The sequence below is a fragment of the Pyxicephalus adspersus genome, chromosome Z, assembly GCF_032062135.1.
Source record: "Pyxicephalus adspersus chromosome Z, UCB_Pads_2.0, whole genome shotgun sequence".
NCBI classification, from domain to species: Eukaryota; Metazoa; Chordata; class Amphibia; order Anura; family Pyxicephalidae; genus Pyxicephalus; species Pyxicephalus adspersus.
Window position 1 is genome coordinate 22,637,926 of NC_092871.1, and position 20,093 is coordinate 22,658,018.

The window sequence follows — 20,093 nt, forward strand, 5'->3', positions numbered from 1 at the left end:
AGGCTTTTAACTATTCCTACCCACCTTACCTACAGACACGGAAGATAAGGCAAGTATTATTTTATCATTTAGTTTTAAACAAAGTTTATTATGATATTAAAGTATACTTCCCATCCATCCTTGTCTCCACTTTCTCCAGTGTCATTAAAACACATCTGCCTTTGCCAATCTCCTTTACAGACAATAAAGATAATGTTCTATGTGCTGTATTTTATCTAAGTGATAAGGACACTGCATATCACCAGGTAGTTTCTCTTAGCAAAATGTTCTAAAAAAAAAGAAATCCAGTGCAATCACATCTGATGACTGGTAAGCTGTAATATATTTTATTTTGTAGTTTAAGGAACACTAAACTAAACAAAGAATTATTAAAAAAACTAAAGAGTATTTCACATTGACATTTACATCCTTCATTCTTTTGCCACAGATCCTAAAATATATCATATTGCATGTAACATCTTAGATGAATGTTTCCTTCTCTACATAAAATTTTGCTATGTTTGCATTTCAGTAATGTATTAGGCAATAGTAATTTAATGTTTATTACTTTTCACACCAGGTTTTCTACAACTGCGTGAACACATCGTAAAAATGTATTTTCTTTTTGTTTTGTCAGTTGTAATATTTCTTTAAAGACTCCACTACTTTTTAGCTCTTAAAAGCAAAGTCATTGAGCCATAACAAGTATGCCCCCTTAAAAAAGTCAGAGTAGGTACACTTAAAGCGTACCTAAATTTAAAATTTTCACTTTACATAAAGGGGTAGACAACCTTTTATGTAGGGTAAAAATTCAGTTTTTTTAGGTGGAAAACACCCCCTAAAAAGAATGAATGGGAGTGCAAAGCCTCCCGGGATACCTACGTCAGGCATCCCGGGAGGCTCTTGGGCGCTCCTTCTGCGCATGCCCGAGAGAGCCTTTTTGCGCCTTTTTTCAAAAAGTTGCCAATCTCACGCATGGGCAGTAAGATTGGCAATTTTTTTTCATCTTACGTCACCTGATCTGGCGCCTGGGTCAGATGACGTAGGATGAAGAACCCGGAAGAGTAGTCGAAGATGGAACAAATGCCGGGACGATGCAGGACCCGATGCAGGACAGGCCCGGAGTGATTGGACTGCCCTGCTTGATTGAAGGTGTATTTTTTTTGTTTTGAGTTTAGTTTCTCTTTAATCGCCCTCTAAACTTCACATTCTCCCCATCAGACCAACCGTAACATGAATGGTCACTGTAACCAACATCCTAACATTAAACATAACAAGAAAAAAATCATAGTCCAATAAACATAAATAATGAAACCAAGTGTTGAAATATTCCCCTTAAACCAAGATATTTCCTCCTGCTTTTTCCTGTCTCTAGAGGTCCGTAGACTGACTTGCATTATCATACCGCTCCCAGGCACCTGATGTATGACATTCGGCAGCTGGATGGTGGTAAATGCCTTGGTAAAATACCCCAGGTCTGAACATGGCTTAACCAAAAATCAAAGAAAAATATTCATGTGAAATATTCAGCATTTTTCATTCATTCTAAAATTTCAAACAGAGGCATGCAGATTAGTAAATAAGTACTTTCAGCCCGGTTTGTGATTACATCAAATAGTACCGGTACATTTATTTTCAATATTACAATATTAATAAGCTCTCAATTGGCATATAACTAGATCCCAGAAGCATTAAAATATTCATAAAATGATCACAACATCTTTCTAAAGTAGTTCTATAAATATTTATAGTGAAATTAATCATTTCTATCATTTGATATTTTTAGTATGCTGCTTGAAGACTTCTACAACTTTCTGAGTTTCGTGTTTGCGGTGGATGAAATCAATCAAAATCCTAATATATTGCCAAATGTGACTTTGGGCTATAATGTGTATGACTCCTATGTTGACCTCTTTAGAACTGTCTATGGCGCTGTTCTTATTTTTTCAGGAAACACTGCACAATATCCTAATTATAACTGTGATCAATATGGAGTTCTTGCTGCTATCATTGAAGGAATGTCATCTAGTTTTTCTATCCAATACGCCAACATATTCGGAATGTATAAATATCCCCAGGTATTATGTTAATACACGCTGTTGTTTAGGCATTATGAAATACATTGTTAATACTTTGCAGTCACATTTATAAAAAAACAAAAAAATTGTATTTCTTTACCTATTTAAGCCTGATTTAATTTGAAATAATGAAATATTATCTTTTGGTTAGATAGGCTTTGTGTCTCAAGATCCTCTACAAACAAACAAGCAAAAGTTCCCTGATTTCTACCGAGCTGTGCCAAGTGAAAACACTTTGTATGATGGGGTGATTGCTTTAATAAAACATTTTGGCTGGAAGTGGATAGGCATTATATATCCTGATGCTGACAGCAATATTAATGCAATGAAAATCATAAAAAATATGCTGGATCAAATTGGAGTTTGCATTGATTTTACTCTAACTGTGCCAGCCATCAATGATTACAGCCTTCAAAGAATACGTCAAATAAAATATATCATTAATAAATCAACAGCAAATGTCATACTAGTATATGGATCTAAAAATGATGTGTACTATCTGGAGCTAAATGTTAAGATAACACACATTCCTAACAAAATTTGGATCCATACAGCAGACTACAGTTTCCGAATGATCAACCATGTTAATGATCCGGTGGTTAATGGGTCTTTGAGATTCATCTTACATAAAAGAGAAGATCCGAATTTCATTAAATTTGTCCAGGAAGTTAATCCAAGTAGATTCCCACCAGGAAGGACATTTACAACATGGTGGGATGAACTGTGCGAAAACCGATGTCCTTTCAACCCAAGGAGACGGAACTGTACAGGAGTTGAAAGTGGAAGACAAATACTATATTCACATTGTAATCTTAGATTTACAGGCATGAGCTACGCTGTATATAATTCAGTTTATGTCCTGGCCTATGCACTACACCAGCTTTATCTAGAGACACCTCTAAATGAAAGGTTACTTGACCAAAGAAAACTTACATTTCAAGATTTAAAGCACTGGAAGGTAAGGAAAACGAAAGAAAGTCTACAGTATGGCCAGAACTAGCTTATGTTCTTTAGCCCATGCACCCTTTTTTCTTCTTTTGAGTCTGAAAATCATCCTTTAGGGTTGCAGGTGATATATTTAGACATTGCAGCGCTAGGTCTCAGGTTTGAATTTCGGCTAGGTCTCTGCATGGAGTTTGTAGGTTCTCCCTGTGTTTGTGTGGGTTTCCTCTCACATCCCAAAAACATCCAGTTGGGTTAATTGGCTTCTCCCCAAAATTAACCTTGAACTGTATTAAAGACATATGACTATGGTAGGGACATTAGATTGTGATCCCTTTTGAGGGACAGCTAGTGACATGACTATAGACTTTACACAGTGCTGTGTAATATGTTGGCCCTTTATAGATACTGTGTAATAATAATAATATTAATAATAATTATAGCATGTTTCAAGAGTGCAAAACACATAAACATCTGGTATTATCTCTGAAAATTAAATTCTGGCAACATAATAACTGTAATTATCCTGTACAATGATTAAATGACTTTTTATTATCTAGCTTTTCTAAAACCTATGTTTAGCTACTTATTTAAAGAAATGTATTTGCTTCTCTTTGGTCTGGTAAATATACCACTAAAAGTGTTTTTATACTAAGAAAAAAAAAGCCGTTGATTCTCCCGGAAATAAAGTGCTAAATGTATCCTTTTGCACTGTACATTATTTTTTCAACCAGTATGGTCAGCCCTATCCAGACCACTTCTCTAACGTACAGAACATGGGGATTTAAACAGGAGGGGGGATCTGTAATGGAAACACACTTCCTGCTCTACAGTGACTATGCAACTTTCCATATATATATCATATAATGTTCAAGTATTGTAAACGTAAGACAGGAACATAGGGGTCACCAAAATTCATTTAAAAACTGCAGCATTCACCCCCTCTAAAGACTGGTACACTGCAGTGTATTATTTTTTCATCTTGGGTTTAGATTACCCTTTTTGTTATGTATTTTAACCATTTATCAGGGCAGCCCCAACGTTACTTGCATGGATAATATATATTCATTTGGTACTCTTAAGGCCAAATAATGTATTTTTACGAATATGTAATGCAAAGTTGCTATTTTACGCAAGGCCTTGGGTATCCTATGGAACAGATTTTGAAAAATAGACTTAATGGTATATTACAATATACACAAGTGAATTTACACCCACCAATACTACCACAAATAGGGTATTGTTTTGTATGAATCCCATACTACTGTGCCACTGATCTTTATTGATCTAGCTAATTTAGAATGTCCAAGAATACATGGCAAGCAAACAAGCACACCTTATTTTTACCTCATATCGGTTGTATTGCCACCCAATTGCCTTGTACTTGTTCTGCAACTCACATTCAAACCACATGCTTTATATTATTATTATTATTAGTAATAATAATAATAATAAGACAAGAAAAGCTTATATTGGCTAAAATATTGGTCCTCCTGCCCTTATTCCAGGAGGTACATTTGCTAATAAATTGCAAATGACTTTTAGGAAATCCTTTCCAGGTTTGCTGGATCTGCTGCAAAAGAATAACCTAAGCAGCTGAACCCCTTAAGTGAATGAGGTTTATAAAGTATAGGACCTACAATATACATGGGATGAATATACAGCCCTTTCAGCAGTTTCTTATAACTTATTCCCCCAGTTCCATGGACTTTGGGACTTTTAATTCAGCTCCAATGTTTGCTGTACAATATTAGCAATTTTATGGTTGTACTAGTTGTTTTACTCAGTTAGTTAATGGCATTTTGCAGCATATTTAATTGTACTTATTTATTTTTTTTTTTTTGCTTACGCAATATCTTAAAGGGTGGGTAAAGCCAAACCTTTATTTTCTGAGTGTATCTTCTTAGACAGAATGTTTCCTAATGTTATGATCTCCCCTCACTTTTGTACTCTAAAGGAAAATCCGGATTTTGCTAAATCAATATCAAGTTTCAGGATTTCCTCATTTACACAATTTTCACTAGATCAGGTTTCACCATTTTCTCCTCAACTACTTTCCTTGTGGGAGCTTTAGATTTCCCATCACTTTCTGCAGTAAAAAGAATGATGACCAGCAGTGAGAGGAAATCTATCTAGCAAGTACACAGACCTAACTCTTTGACATTTTGTTTTAACCTAAAACCCTCCATATTTTGTTAACCTGATTATTATCATAAGAGGAACTGTTATTCCTTGGCTTATCATTAATCCTAGAAATCAAGTTCTGCACAATCTCATGTGAGCCATCTCTGGGTATGGGATGTTTTTCACCAAAGGTCAGTAACCTACACTATGGATTTCCAACCATGTGATAACACTTCATCAGATAGATAGAATGGGGTTGATTTACTAAAGTGATATAGCAATGTGATATAAGTCCTTGCAAATAAATATTATATTTCTGCCTAGCTTAGTAAAGTGTTACTAACTTCAACCAACCAATCACGTGCTAGAAAAATCCTGATTTACCTAAGATTTCCTTGCATATAATTGGGTATTCCTTACATAGTGATTTTTCACTATATTCAATAAAATATCCCTTGATCTTTTAGTAAAAACAAATGTGCCCTGCAAGTAACCTTTTTTGTCCTTTACATTACCTTTTCTTTTAATATCTATCTATAATATCTATGAATGTCTCCTAAAGATAATATATGATTCTTATTACAAAGTTCTATAAACTAATGCAACTCTCTATTATTTCTAGCTGCATAAATATGTCAAAAAGGTCAATTTTACAAACAGATTGGGAGATGAGATTTACTTTACTGGCGATGAAATACCAACATGGTACGATATTTTTAATGCGGTCTATCTTCCAAATTATACAATACTCGCACAGAAGGTTGGGAATTTTAACTTACAAGCATCTTCTGAAAAACAATTCTTCATTGACAAGGAGGCCATTGTCTGGGAAAGTAGTTTTTTCAAGGTTAGCCATAGACCTTTATTGTGTAATCTATCTAAGATTTCGGATAGCCACATATATGAAATAAATATTTCTGTTGGTATAGCTGATAAATATTAGAAGTGAATATGGGATAGTTTGAGAGTCTGAATATTGATTAAAATGGCAGATGCTTTAAAAGTATGAACAAAATATAGAGTCAAGAATACTATACTTTAATAAGAAGTTTTAGGTTAGCACATAATGCACCTCACCATGGTTTTGGATTTTTTACATATTATTTAGGATCTTTTCAGTTGCATAAACAGCTGCACAGTTTTGGAAATTTTATGGTAAAAAGGTGAACTTGGAGATTTCAGGGGAACGATGAATCAGCCTCTTATCAATAACAATGTTTAGACTTTTAATTAAGGTTTTAGCATTTGCCTTTTGAGAGACTTCAAAGCTTCTAGAAACTTGTTTTTGGCTGTTACCAGCTTTAATATCCACTTTTATTATCCACTGATAATTAAAAACATAAACATTTCCTACAAAACTATATCATATTGGGTGACAAATTTCTTTTAGCTGTACTTTGTCTATAATGGGTGAAAGTGAAAAGAGAATTTTATAGAAAGGACTAAGTTGATTACCGTTATGTACTTACATGCTGCCCAGATCTTCTGTCAGGCTGCCTAAGAAGTGCTTCTTGTGTGACCTAAAATACTGTCAGTATATGAAAATGCTGTATTTGATGAAATTTTGCATTACGGTTTAGTTTGTAAAGTTTTGTCTATATTTTCCTTTGATCAAAATGGCCAAGGTATTTTGCTATACTTTTTTTTTATATACACTTGTTATATTATATACATGTATTATATTATAGGATGTGAATACTATAGTATTGCACATTTTATATGTATCCTAATTTACTTTCCCTGTCCTTACATGCAGACCCCTCGATCAATTTGCAGTGAGAGCTGCCTGCCTGGATACAGAAAATCTTCTCGGGAAGGACAGCCAGTCTGCTGCTATGATTGCCTTCCTTGTCCAGAAGGACAGTTCTCAAATGAAACAGGTAAGATATAAAGCTACGCCAGATCTGTCAAGCAGTATAAAGTATGTCCATCAATTAGTATTCTCTCCTTTGTAATTCAAGCAGAATGGAGAGACCCATGATTTAAGGGGTTCTAACTTTTGCTGTACTTGAAGGGTGAAGATTGCCAAAAAAGCCCAGAGACTGTTTTTTTTTTTTTATTTAATATTAAATGGATACACTGTTGTTAACATATATTACAATCATCATATTAGTTATTTCATTGGCTATAACCACTTTTGTTATTTTTCTAGATGCAACAGTTTGCATGTATTGTCCAGAAGATCAATGGCCCAATGAAAATAAAACTGCTTGCGTTCCAAAAATTGTTACATTCCTCTCCCATGAAGATCCAATTGGGATTGCTTTGACATTTATTGCTGTCCTATTTACTATTTCAGCTTCTGCAGTTCTTGGGATCTTTATTAATTATCAGCATACCCCAATTGTGAAAGCCAACAATCGAGATCTTAGCTATTTAATTTTAATTGCACTCATGCTCTCCTGTCTCTGCTGTCTCTTTTTTATTGAACGGCCTGAAAGGGTCTCTTGTTTTTTGCGGCAATCAGTTTTTGGAATAACATTTTCAATTTCAATATCCTCCCTTTTGGCAAAAACAGCAATTGTTGTGATAGCCTTCAATGCCACCAAACCTGGAAAAAATTTAAGAAAGTGGGTGGGGGCAAAAGTTCTTAAATACATTGTTTTCATGTGTTCACTTTTTCAGGTGTTTATTTGTTTTACATGGATATTTGTAGCTCCACCTTCCACTTATAAAAATACAGAGTCAGAAATAGGCAGGATTATTCTTGAGTGTGATAAAGCATCAGCCATTGCTTTCTATATCATATTAGGGTATTTGTGTATTTTAGGCTCTGTGTGTTTCCTTGTGGCCTTCCTGGCAAGAAAACTACCTGACACATTTAACGATGCAAAATTGATTACTTTCAGTATGTTGGTCTTCATTACTGTTTGGATATTTTTCATCCCTACATATCTGAGTGCTAAAGGGACATCAACTGTAGCTGTTCAGGTGTTTGCCATCTTGGCCTCCAGTTCAGGAATGTTGGGTTCAATATTTGCACCAAAGTGTTACATTATTTTACTTAAACCTGAGCAAAACAAGAAAAAAAATGTTTTGAAAGGCACTATGTAATTTGAAATACTTTTAATGCTATACTATTCTAATTACATTCTAGGTGCATCAAAAAAAGGGAGGCAAAGTGTTACAGTATGTTTTTTTTTTGGAGCAGTCTTGGATAGGCAAATATTGTCTAGGCTGCCTCTAGCTTCCCTGCTGAGGTGTCATTTGTTTGCCCCAGGCCCAGAATTTTGTTTTTGCATGTGGATGCTCACCACTCACTACTCACACCATCTGGAATGCTCTTCTTCACTAGTTTATGTACTACCACCGATATTCTTATTCTTTGTTCTCCTATCTTCAGTTTCGTCATTTTGTTGAATCCTTGATTTGTTGCAAAACTTCCTGGTTATCCCTCACAGCTTTTGAAAGATACTGTGGAGATACCCTTTTTGCCCCAGGTCTTATCATCTCTCTCTACACCTCTTTGACCCCTCCTAACTGCTACTGCCATTTCATAATTATAACTAGGAGCAAGATCATTCTACATCATTGCCACTAAAAGACTGCCATTTTGGCCAGCTCCATTAACATTCCCTATCAGGAAAATTCATAAAAAATGTTTTTTCACTGGTATTTTGAGTGCAGTTAGGATATCTAGGAACATTCTGTCCTACTCCCCTCTGGCTGTCACCAATCACCAGGTACTGGTGAATGCTGCATATTTGGTGGTCCCAAAGTAGAACATTTATTAACCAGAATATACCAACTTATTTTTTCAGTGCTAATTCTTAACTTCCTAAAAATCCCTGGGAAGCTCCTCTTTTTTGTCCTCTACAACAGAGGTTCCCAACTCCCGCTCCGGCCATTTGACACAACCCCCCCATTCTCCGATCGCAGACTCAGACATTCAATGGGGGAGTGGGCGGGTTCTGGCATTTTAATGTCACTCAGGGGGAAGTTCCTTCCCCTTTGTGACACAAGACTGTGGACCACGCATGCCTGGTCTGGATTCCATAGATTAAGTGGTTCACGAGCTGCAAAAGGTTCAGGACAACTGCTCTACAACATGTCCCCAAAATTAATGCTTCCATCCTAATTGCCTATATTTCTATTGCTGTAAAGCAAACTATTTTTTCAGTTTCAATTCAACAATTCAATTAAAAAAAAAATCCAAACCCATCAATTTCAAGATGTAAAGAATATACTGAAGGAGCTGTCCAAACTTACTACAGTTCTTTTAGATTGACATGATACATTTTTGAAACTATAGTGGTTATGGCTTGACTACGATGACCCAATGGGTCCTGACCCTTCATTCTTGCATATAGAATGTATATGTGAAAATTTCATGTCTTATTATTTGCCTACCCCAAAGGATGAGGATGTTTGCCCCCTTCCTTTTTACCTCTTCCTTGTTCCCTTCACCTAATACCTTACCCAACCCCCTTGGCATGTTTTTGCTTCATGAACAGCCCTTTTATAAAGTGGACTCACGATCAAGATATTTTTCCCACACTTAAAATTAAATTAAAATAGACATACATATCTCAAGATAATTTGGCTCCAGAACTCTCACCTCCAGGGCTTCTCTCTTTGTTTGTTAGGCAATCTATCCTAATTTAAAAGGGAAGTTGCAAGCCACATATTCTGTAGCCTAATCTGTCAATATATCCGGACCAACTAATTGTTTTAATGCAATGTTTCTCTAACTTTGTATCATGTAGGGAACTCGTGGAATAACTTTCTGTTCTTAGGGAACCCTGACAATATTAACAATGTCGATAAATTCACAATACATTTGCTGGTGGTCAGTTCTTCCTGCTTTGCTGACCAGTGGGAAGAATGTCACCCTTACAGATAGCCAAAAAGATCATTGGTGTCAGTGGTAACTGACCTAAGAGACATATATTGCTCATGGCTCAAGGAACCCTAGGCAACTGTTGAAGACTTCTAGGTTTCCTTAGAATATTGGTTGAAAATCACTGTTTTAACGGGTCCTTTTACCTGGGCTCAATTTTTTCCGGCCGTGCTGGCCACCAAGGAGCAAGGATTGCTGCGGGATTAGCGGATTGCAGCCGTGAACCGAATGAATTTCAGCATATGCTAATATCGTATTCCGGCTAAAAAAAAAAAACATATGACTTTGGTAGGGACAATAAATTGTGAGCTCCTTTGAGAGACAGTTAGTGATATGACAAAGGACTTTGTAAAGCGCTGCATAATATGTTAGCGCTATGTAAATAATGGCTAATAATAATAACCATTTGTAAAAGCTTATCCATAAATAAACAATTTGTATAACTTTGTATTATTTTGTATAATTGTATTATTCTAGTAGAACTTTTTATTTGCTTATATCTGCTTATTTACATATTATCAGCGGGACCAAGCAGTTTGTGCTGAGTAATAACTGCATAGTCAAAATCACAGTCATTATTTATAAGGTAGCAATTTCATCATCACGCTATCCAATCACTTTTCCCTGTGGGCACTTTATGTATATAAATGTTATTATATAAATGCAAGTACACCAAACATTATATTAGAATATGAGCAGAACTTATGTTCTATAGCTTGTGACATTTAGGCTGAATATTTTTGTATAATAGATCATAAAGTGTATTTTCACTGTAAATTTTTCAATTTGTGAATTTTAATTTAATTTTTAATTTACCAAATTTAAAAAGGGCATGCAAGTATGAAGTACTTGGAGAGGAATGTAATAATATTGTTGCTGTTTTGTGGATATTCTTGTCAGTCTATCCAATATGGCTGTAGACCAGGTAGGCCGTATCCTCAAAGACCCTTCTATATGAATGGAGACGTTCTTATAGGAGGATTGTTCGATATACACATGTACTACAAAACAGAAACATTTAATTATTCTAGCCCTCCACATCTTCAACCAAGAAAGATAAGGTAAGTATGATCTATATACCTTATCTTATAATTATTATTTTCAATACCATTTAACAGAAATTGTGTTACCACTTTGTTTTATAATTTACTAAGACTCACTAAAACAAAATTATTATATAAGTTCAATTGTTAATAATTTTCAGCATGCTACTTGAAGACTTTTACAACTTCCTAAGTTTAGTATTTGCTGTGGATGAAATCAACCGCAACCCTGATATTTTGCCAAATGTAACATTGGGCTATAATGTGTATGATTCCTATGTTGACCTCTTTAGAACAATTCAAGGTGCTGTTCGTATCTATTCAGGAAACACTGCACAATATCCTAATTATAACTGTGATAAATATGGAGTTCTTGCTGCTGTCATTGAAGGGATGTCATCCACCTTTTCCATACAGTATGCTAATATATTTGGAATCTATAACTATCCCCAGGTAAAATTATTGTGACTTTTAGAACTATACCTGCTTTAATTAAAAACCAATTCATATTTTTTAATATTAGATTTATATATGTGCCTTGGTCTTGATGATTCTTTCCTTCGATGGCTGTGATGATCTCAATCTTATAGGAGACTTTCAAGAGAGAGTTTCCAAAAAAGAAGGCAAGGGCATGGATAGCAGAGGCCTCAACATAAAGAAAGAGATGGTCCAAAATCTTTTCATAAAACTGTATTTATTTGTCCATCAATAGATACATTTCATTTTCTTGGACAAATAAATATAGTTTTTAAAAAATATTCTGAATCATCTCCTGACCTATCCTAGGGTGCCTGACCTATCCAAGCCATTGATTTCTTTTTTTTTTTTCAAACTTACCAAGGTGCGGTTAGGTCTATCTAAAGTGTATCTTAAAAATCTAATATATTGCAGCAGTTCCAGTCCTTAAATGTGGTCACCACTTTCAGACCTGAGCTTATTTCTTACTAGGAGATTCTGACAGTAACATACTTCCTATTGTGGGGTGCTCAATGTATAGAAGTTAGACATAAGAAATGTGTTATGGTTTTCTAAAACCTCTCTCTTCTGTTTTCCATGATATGGGAGAGTGTTCTGTAGTCTACAGAGGAATATAAAGTAGTTTGAGATAACACTGATGAGCACAAAGTACAACTAGGTGATGAACATTTTTCGTACTTAATGAACAGAATAAACAAAAATCATTCAGTAGTATAATAAACAAGCTACACCAATTAAGAGAACACTATTCTCATTCTTTGCTGACTTTATCTAAATAAACTTCATTGACCTTAGGTATATGTGCCACTGGGTACCCACATTAGCTCATCTCTTCTTCTTTTACAATACCAGATATTGTTTCACATTCAATTTATTATGATGCAGATCCAAAATATTCTTGACAATTTGCAATTTTTCGGATTTCCTGTCTTCTTCTTGCATATATTTTAAATCTCTCACTGTTATGTTCTGTTGCCAGATAAGTTTTGCCTCTCAAGATCCTGTACAAGGAAACAAACAGAAGTTCCCATACTTCTACCGAGCTGTTCCAAGTGAAAACACTTTATACATTGGAGTAATAGCCCTGATTAAACACTTTGGTTGGAAATGGATAGGGATTATATATCCAGATTCAGACAGCAGCATTAATGCTATAAAAGTACTAAAAACCATGCTGACAGAAATAGGGGTGTGGATTGACTTCTCTTTAATTGTGCCTTCTATTAATGATTACAGCCCATATAGGATACAGCAGATAAAGTTTACCATTGCTAGGTCAACTGCAAATGTCATACTTGTATATGGTTCTAAAAATGATGTGTATTACCTGGAACTAAATGTTCATATAACCAACATTCCAAAGAAAATCTGGATCCATACCGCTGACTCCAGTTTCCGAATGTTCACCCAGGAAAACGATACGATAGCCAATGGTTCTCTGAGATTTATTTTAAACAAAAGAGAAAATCCAAATTTCATTCAATTCATCAAAGAAGTTAACCCAACTAGGTTTCCATCAGGAAAGACCTTTACAACATGGTGGGATGAACTGTGTGCCAACCGATGCCCGTTCAACCCCAGGAGAAGGAACTGCACAGGGGTGGAGAGTGGCAGAGCAATTGTATATGCCCATTGTAATCTAAGATTCACGGGCATGAGCGATGTTGTTTATGATTCTGTCTATATTTTGGCATATGCATTACAAGAATTGTATCAAGAGATACCTATGAAGGAAAGGCTTGATAATAAATATAAACTGAAATTTCAAGATTTAAAATCTTGGAAGGTAAGAGAAAAGTAAATCACATTCTCTTCAACATTAAAGTTATCAAAAGTTCTTTTCACTTAAAATCTTACGGAATCAATTTTACTGTCGATTGTTTCTGCAGTAGAGAAAGACGATTATCACATTACCTTACCAGTCAAATCAAAACTTTATTTTGCCCCTGGATTATTGGCAGCAGGTTAAATCACCCACCAGTTTTGCATATATTCATGACTATTGTTTGGAGAGAAAGTGAACACCAGTTCCACTCCTACCAACCTACTAAGGTCAATTCAATGGCCTCACCCGGTCTAAATTGTGTTCTTTAATAAAAATATATAAGGCTCAATTGACAAGGTTTTACCACCATCCTAATACACCCTATCAACCATTGAACTATAGATTTCAAATTTTATTAGACTTAAAATAGCCGTCACAAAATACAAGAATATTCATCCTGATGTATTAGCTTTGTGAACTGAGCATATTGCATGGAGATTGCACTAGCAGGACTGAGTGTTCAAAGGAGTAGACTGGGCCTGATTTATTTTCTAGTAGTTCTCCAAGACTGGACTATCATGAGTGAATCTGGGTAATCCAGTAAACCTGGAATGGTTCTGGTCCAGGACTAAAAAAAAATTGCCAACTAATTGCAAATGACATTTAGAAAATCTATTCCAGGTTTGCTGATGTTAGAAGATGCTTATTTGGCTGGTTATCCCCATTATCACAGCCTGTTTTTTCTGCCTGGCAGTATCACTTGGAAAGAAAGGAGAACAATTCATTAGTTAATTGATTAATTAGGAATTAGTTGACTACCTCTTGATCAGCAACTTGCAGCATCACCTGCCCTTCCCTTTAGCCGTTCTGCTTGGGATATACCTATCCATACCATTGCAAATTTCAAGAGACCCCCCAGATGCACCTCTTGTAGGCCCCACCTCCATTTAAAGATTGGCAGTTTCCAAATAAATACATTACAGACAATCCCCTGGCACATCTTCAAGGGTGCAACACTCAATAGGATTACTGATAATTATTTCAAAGTTCAGCTTATCTCCCAAATGTATTTAGCACAATCACCGAGCTTCACTCCAAACAGATCATATTCTATCTTGGCTTTCAAGTGAAGATTAAATATTGAAAAGAATAAGAATGATTACAGCTAAATAGATTTTCTATAGGCAAAAAGTGGGATTTATTTTTTTATTTAGTATAGTTTTATATGGTGTATGATCTCAGTTGTGATCTTATTGTTGTAGGCCTTAATCATGATTGAGATGGCCAATATGTCTAATATGTTAATTACAACTATTATTATTAATATTAGTACAAAAACAAAAAACAACACAGTACTACAGTAATAATAGTTAAAAATAAAAAACATTATTAAATAAAATTAAAAAATAATAATAAAATAAAATTAATAATATTGTTGCCTGTTTATTGCAGTTACACAGAATTCTAAAAATGGTTAATTTCACAAACACAATGGGAAAACAAATCTACTTTTCTGGGGAGGAAATATCGACTTGGTATGACATTTATAATACAGTTTATTTTCCAAATTACACAATTTTATCAAGAAATGTTGGAAATTTTAACTATAATGAGCCACCTGGGAAACAACTTAACATTGATACAGAAGCCATCACATGGGAAAGCAATTTTATTAAGGTTAGTTGATGAATTATAATGATCTCTGCATTTTTTATAATACAACATATCAGAATCTAAAACTCTTCCTGGAGAATTAGGAATTTGACAAAGATTGCAAATAATATAGGAGCCAGGAGGAGGTCATATTTCTGAAGAATAGAAGGCGGCACTCCTTATGAAAATCACAATCACTACATTGTATATACAGAAAAAACATTTGTCATCAATCACATCCTATAAATTCTTTAGGCACACTTATCAATATATATAACAGGAAAGAAAAATATCCATACCATTTGGAATATATTATCTTCTTTAAAAGAGAACTTGCAATTAAAAGGTCTGCTTTCTTACTAGCTTCCAGTTTGTCTGGTTACCCTAGGTTAAATACAATAAACTCTATTTAAAAAACAGGGAATTCCCTCAAACATTCCCTGATGGGAATCTTCCACATCCATGTGTTTGAATGGCAGTTATTGATTCCTACAGGGGAATGTTTCAAGGAATGTCAGATTCCCAGTTTTTTTATATAAAGCCATATATGTTTCAAAACAATAATTAAAAGTTTATTTTAATGCTGGAGGTTTTTAGGTCCAATACTAATATAAGGAATAGTGTTGGTCAAATATCTCACTATTCGATTTGTTAGCTATTCGATCGAATAGTGAGATATTGTTCGGGTGATCGAATGCTGAATTCGAACACCATTGAAGTCAATGGTGCGAGAATTCAGGTTATTTTTAGGGACTATTAAGGGCTGCAAGAGCAATCAGATTGCTCTTGCAGCCCTTAACTAGTTGTATGTGTTCTTGGATAGAGTTTCTCTATCCAAGAACACAGGGCATTAGATGTGATGAATGGGGAAATTTGTCCCCATTAAACTTCTAGTGTTCGGGGATCACCTGCAGTCACAGCTGTGACCACAAAGTTCCCACGGTCATGTGGCCGTGGGAACTGAACTGCAGATAAACTCTGCAGTTCCACTACAATCCCCGGGGCACTACAGGTAGTGCCCAGGGGATCGCACACTCTTCTCAATGATTGCAGACTCAGCTGCTATCATTGAGAAGATGCTCTGCAAGTATCTCTTATTCTGTAACACACTTTCCAGCACAGTAATATGATACATTTGTTTCATTTGTCTTGCAGTGGACAAAAGACAAATATAACAAATGTATCATAATATTACTGTGCTGGGAAGTGTGTTACAGAGTAAGAGATATGATGTCATTGTAGGATAACCTGTAAAAAAAATTTAAATATTTACCATAAATTTTTATTTTTTTTAACACATTTTTTAAAATTTCCTTAATCCAAATTTTTGCAGTGGAATCTAGTTTTTTTTCGGGTCGGGTCTATCCGAATTCGAACAGCCTTATTCGGGTTGAATATAAGGACAACCCGAATTCGAACACCAACACTAGTATGGAATCTTGACACAGCACAACCTTCATATTGTGGGTCAATGAATACCAACCATGGACCACTTGGCACACAAAGCTACTTCAATATTAAAGAGCTGACAATTTTATGTACCTTTATTGTGTCAAATCTTGCAACAAAAACAAGTTTTTATCTTTTTTTTTACTTTTTTTTTTGCAATATTGTAAATAGAGAAACATATTGTAATAGAAAATAAGTGAAACAAAATATTTTTCACCTTGGTTTCCAGTATGCTTGCCTTGGAATTAGTGATATTCTTTGTCAGGGTCCTGAAAAAGCTAAGGATTCCATATCCCAATAGAATGTAACATAATGTAAGACTGTAAAAACATTAAAATAAAATTATTATAGTGTTTGTTTTACCATCAGACTTCCCACTCTAGTAAATAATGCCTTGTACCTGGAAGAAGAACAACAAATATCCTTAAAGCTGTGTGATTTAAAGTCCTGCTCAAGGCTTCTGATATATTTACCCATGCATGTAATAAAGATTGTAATAACTGCACATTTGAACAGGGGGAAAGCAATAGATACTTTACCCTGCCATGGGCTTTCTTCTCAACCTCACAACCGGTTGGTTGGTTTTAAACCTTGCTCCCTTTCCTAGTAAAATATCAAAGTTTACATAATTTTCAAAAGCCGGATAATGTGGTCAACCAAAAATGTAAAGATCTGAATGCTATATATTTTTTTGTAAATTTTAGATTCCACGATCAGTTTGCAGTGAGAGCTGTCAGCCTGGAGACAGAAGGTCTATTGGGGAAGGACGGCCTGTGTGCTGCTATCACTGTCTTCCTTGTCCAGAGGGTCAATTTTCCAATGAGACAGGTTAGTCTTGCATTGTTAGTTCCAATTATTCTTCATATGATAATGTAAAAATGAGTGACAATTTTCTATTTATGTGGAAGACAGATATTTATAAAATTCTTTATTTGTCTTGTTTTTGTATGACTGATATTGCCTTTCCAATGATTGGGATCCAGATTATATTTTCCAGTAGCTAGGTTTAGTAGCTTTTAGTTGTACTTACGAGATTTAGAATAAAACTGAATAGAACTGATAAAACAATACTATTTTAATTTAGGTAGCTTTAACTCAATAGAACATAACAAAAACAAAACAAAGCACCCCTTATCTGACTGGCTGCTGACATCCCGTTCTTCCCACTCTCCCACCAATGGTTAAAGTTTGTTAGACTTGGAACTTTCCCTCCAAATTCTTTTTTCTATAATCCCCAGAAAATCCTTCTTCCTTGGAGATTAAGATTCGGTCCATGTGTGGAAACACGTCGGGAATGAGACAATACTCACTTTAAAATTGACATTATGTGACACATAAATATTTGTATGTAAGCCGGGCCTCATGCTATGTTTTAATGAGCCCATAATGCTTTGGTTTGTTTTTGTTATAGTATCACTTTTAACACCTTGATTTCCCTTTTAGGTACTTCCATCTGAGATTTAGGTATACTAAAAACATATATATTGTTTATATAATGTTCAACATTTTCCAGATGCAGTTGTATGCATGGATTGTCCAGAAGATGAATGGCCCAATGAACAGAAGACAACCTGTGTTCAGAAACATGTAACATTCCTGTCCTATGAAGATCCAGTTGGCATTGTCCTGACTTTTATTGCTATTTTGTCCTCTGTTTTGGCAGCAGTTGTTCTTGGGATATTCATTAGGTATCAGAACACTCCAGTTGTCAAAGCCAACAATCGAGATCTCAGTTACCTAATTTTAGCATCACTTTTGCTTTCTTCAATCTTCAGTCTCCTTTTCATTAAGAGGCCGGAACAAATATCTTGCTTTTTGCGGCAATCAATTTTTGGGATCACATTTTCAGTGTCAGTGTCCTCCCTTTTGGCAAAAACAGCTATTGTGGTGATAGCCTTCAATGCCACCAAACCTGGGAATAGTTTAAGAAAGTGGGTGGGGGCCAAAGTTCCCAAATATATTGTGTTCATTTGTTCACTTATTCAAGTTTTAATTTGTTTATTCTGGCTGTTTATAGCTCCTCCTTCTGCCTATAATAACACACAAGCCGAAACTGCCAAGATTATAGTGGAATGCGATAAGGCAACAGCCATTGCTTTCTATGTCATATTGGGATATTTAGGTGTGTTGGCATCTATTTGTTTTATTGTTGCCTTTTTATCAAGAAAGCTACCAGATGCTTTTAATGATGCCAAATTGATTACCTTTAGTATGCTGGTCTTCATCACTGTTTGGGTATTCTTTATCCCAACATATCTCAGTGCTAAAGGGACAGCTACAGTGGCAGTTGAGGTATTTGCAATATTGGCATCATGCTCTGGGATGCTGGGTTCAATATTGGCTCCAAAATGTTACATCATTTTAATAAAACCTCAGAAAAACAGGAAAAGCTTTGTCTTGAAAGGTTCTGTATAGTTGGGACATCGACTCAAAAAAGACTATCCCTAATTAATACTCTTAAAAATGTTGGTGTTCTGAACAGTAGAACTATGGCCTTACATTAAAAAAACATGCAGGATTTAATTACAAATGAATTTGCACTTACAGTTTCTTTTAGTTTTGCCTGAAAAGTCCCACAAATACCTGTTGATCCTGCTAGTGAAGTTTAATTAAAGTAGCTTGGATGGCATGGACAATTATATATAGTAACTTTGGAACCTTTTTCAGAGGCCTTTGGTTGCACTTATTGTATGTAAGAAAAACAAATAAATTATAAAAAATCAACAACTCCAAAAGCAAATGAAAAGCTAAAGACAATAGTTATACCACAATATGAAGAGCACTGCAGTTAATGAAGTCATAAAAATGTATTCACGTTTTATTAGGATCCATTTCATACTAGGACCAACAGGCAAAAATACAGAAATATGGGGTAGTAAGAGTCATACCATTTTACCTATACCTAAGATATATCAGTAAAAAACTGGAAACATTTAGTCTAGGAGTCACACACATTCAGGATGAATAGACTCTTCTCTAAACTCTAGGAGCACTAAATGGATATTTTCACTTTTCACATACCTTATGTATACTGGCCTCGGGGCAAATGGTGACCTCCCTGGTCCAGTCCTCCACTCTATGTACTTTAGGTACAGGAGTGTCCGTCTGGTATGGACAGGTCCCTCAAACACTGACATCTGGTCATGGTTCCTACATGAAGCTAAGTTCTTGAGACTTGAGAATTTTTATGTAACTTAGGTAATGTAATAGGAAAATTCACTTTGCAAAGCACACTCAATACCCCAACCCAATCACGTGCAATAACAAAAAAAAAAATTGTGATGTTTTCTTGCACATGATTGTACGAAGATGAACAGTATGTCATTTGGACTGATATGTCAGTATGTTGAATGTTCATACTGTAAAGGCTTCTTTTTAAATGTTACTACAGTCATTTAAGTACTAAGGAGATTTTAATGAGAGAATCTATGTTAAGTCAAAGTAAGGCTATGTACACACATACAATAATTGTCGTTGGAAAGGATCTTTCACTATCCTTTCCAATGACTAACGACTGCATGATGCATGAACGAGCGATGTACATAGAGCAATGTTCTGCTCTATGGACCCTTCACTTCTATTACGATCCTTCACCGTCCAATGTCCGTGGATCTGGCAGGATGGTCGTTTGGACGATGGACGACAGGCCCTGTACACTAGCAAGATTCTTGTCGGATATCAGCCCTGAGCCGATTATTGGACAAGATTCATTTTTCCATGTGTACATAGCCTTAGTCCAAATA

The 20,093-nt window shown here is 35.2% G+C and overlaps 2 protein-coding genes across 2 annotated transcripts; both read left to right on the top strand.

The window, feature by feature from the left end:
• The first annotated feature begins 1,691 nt into the window (after window positions 1-1,691).
• LOC140343987 (vomeronasal type-2 receptor 26-like) lies at window positions 1,692-8,177 on the top strand. The gene is made up of 4 exons (XM_072430893.1): window positions 1,692-2,057; window positions 5,746-5,970; window positions 6,880-7,003; window positions 7,276-8,177. Exons 1-4 carry the CDS (start codon window positions 1,767-1,769, stop codon window positions 8,175-8,177), a joined length of 1,542 nt encoding a protein of 513 aa, XP_072286994.1. The 5' UTR covers window positions 1,692-1,766.
• Window positions 8,178-10,917: 2,740 nt separating this feature from the next.
• Window positions 10,918-18,765, top strand: LOC140343989 (vomeronasal type-2 receptor 26-like). The gene is made up of 5 exons (XM_072430896.1): window positions 10,918-11,024; window positions 11,168-11,459; window positions 12,463-13,269; window positions 17,055-17,178; window positions 17,864-18,765. Exons 1-5 carry the CDS (start codon window positions 10,918-10,920, stop codon window positions 18,763-18,765), a joined length of 2,232 nt encoding a protein of 743 aa, XP_072286997.1.
• Window positions 18,766-20,093: the final 1,328 nt, after the last annotated feature.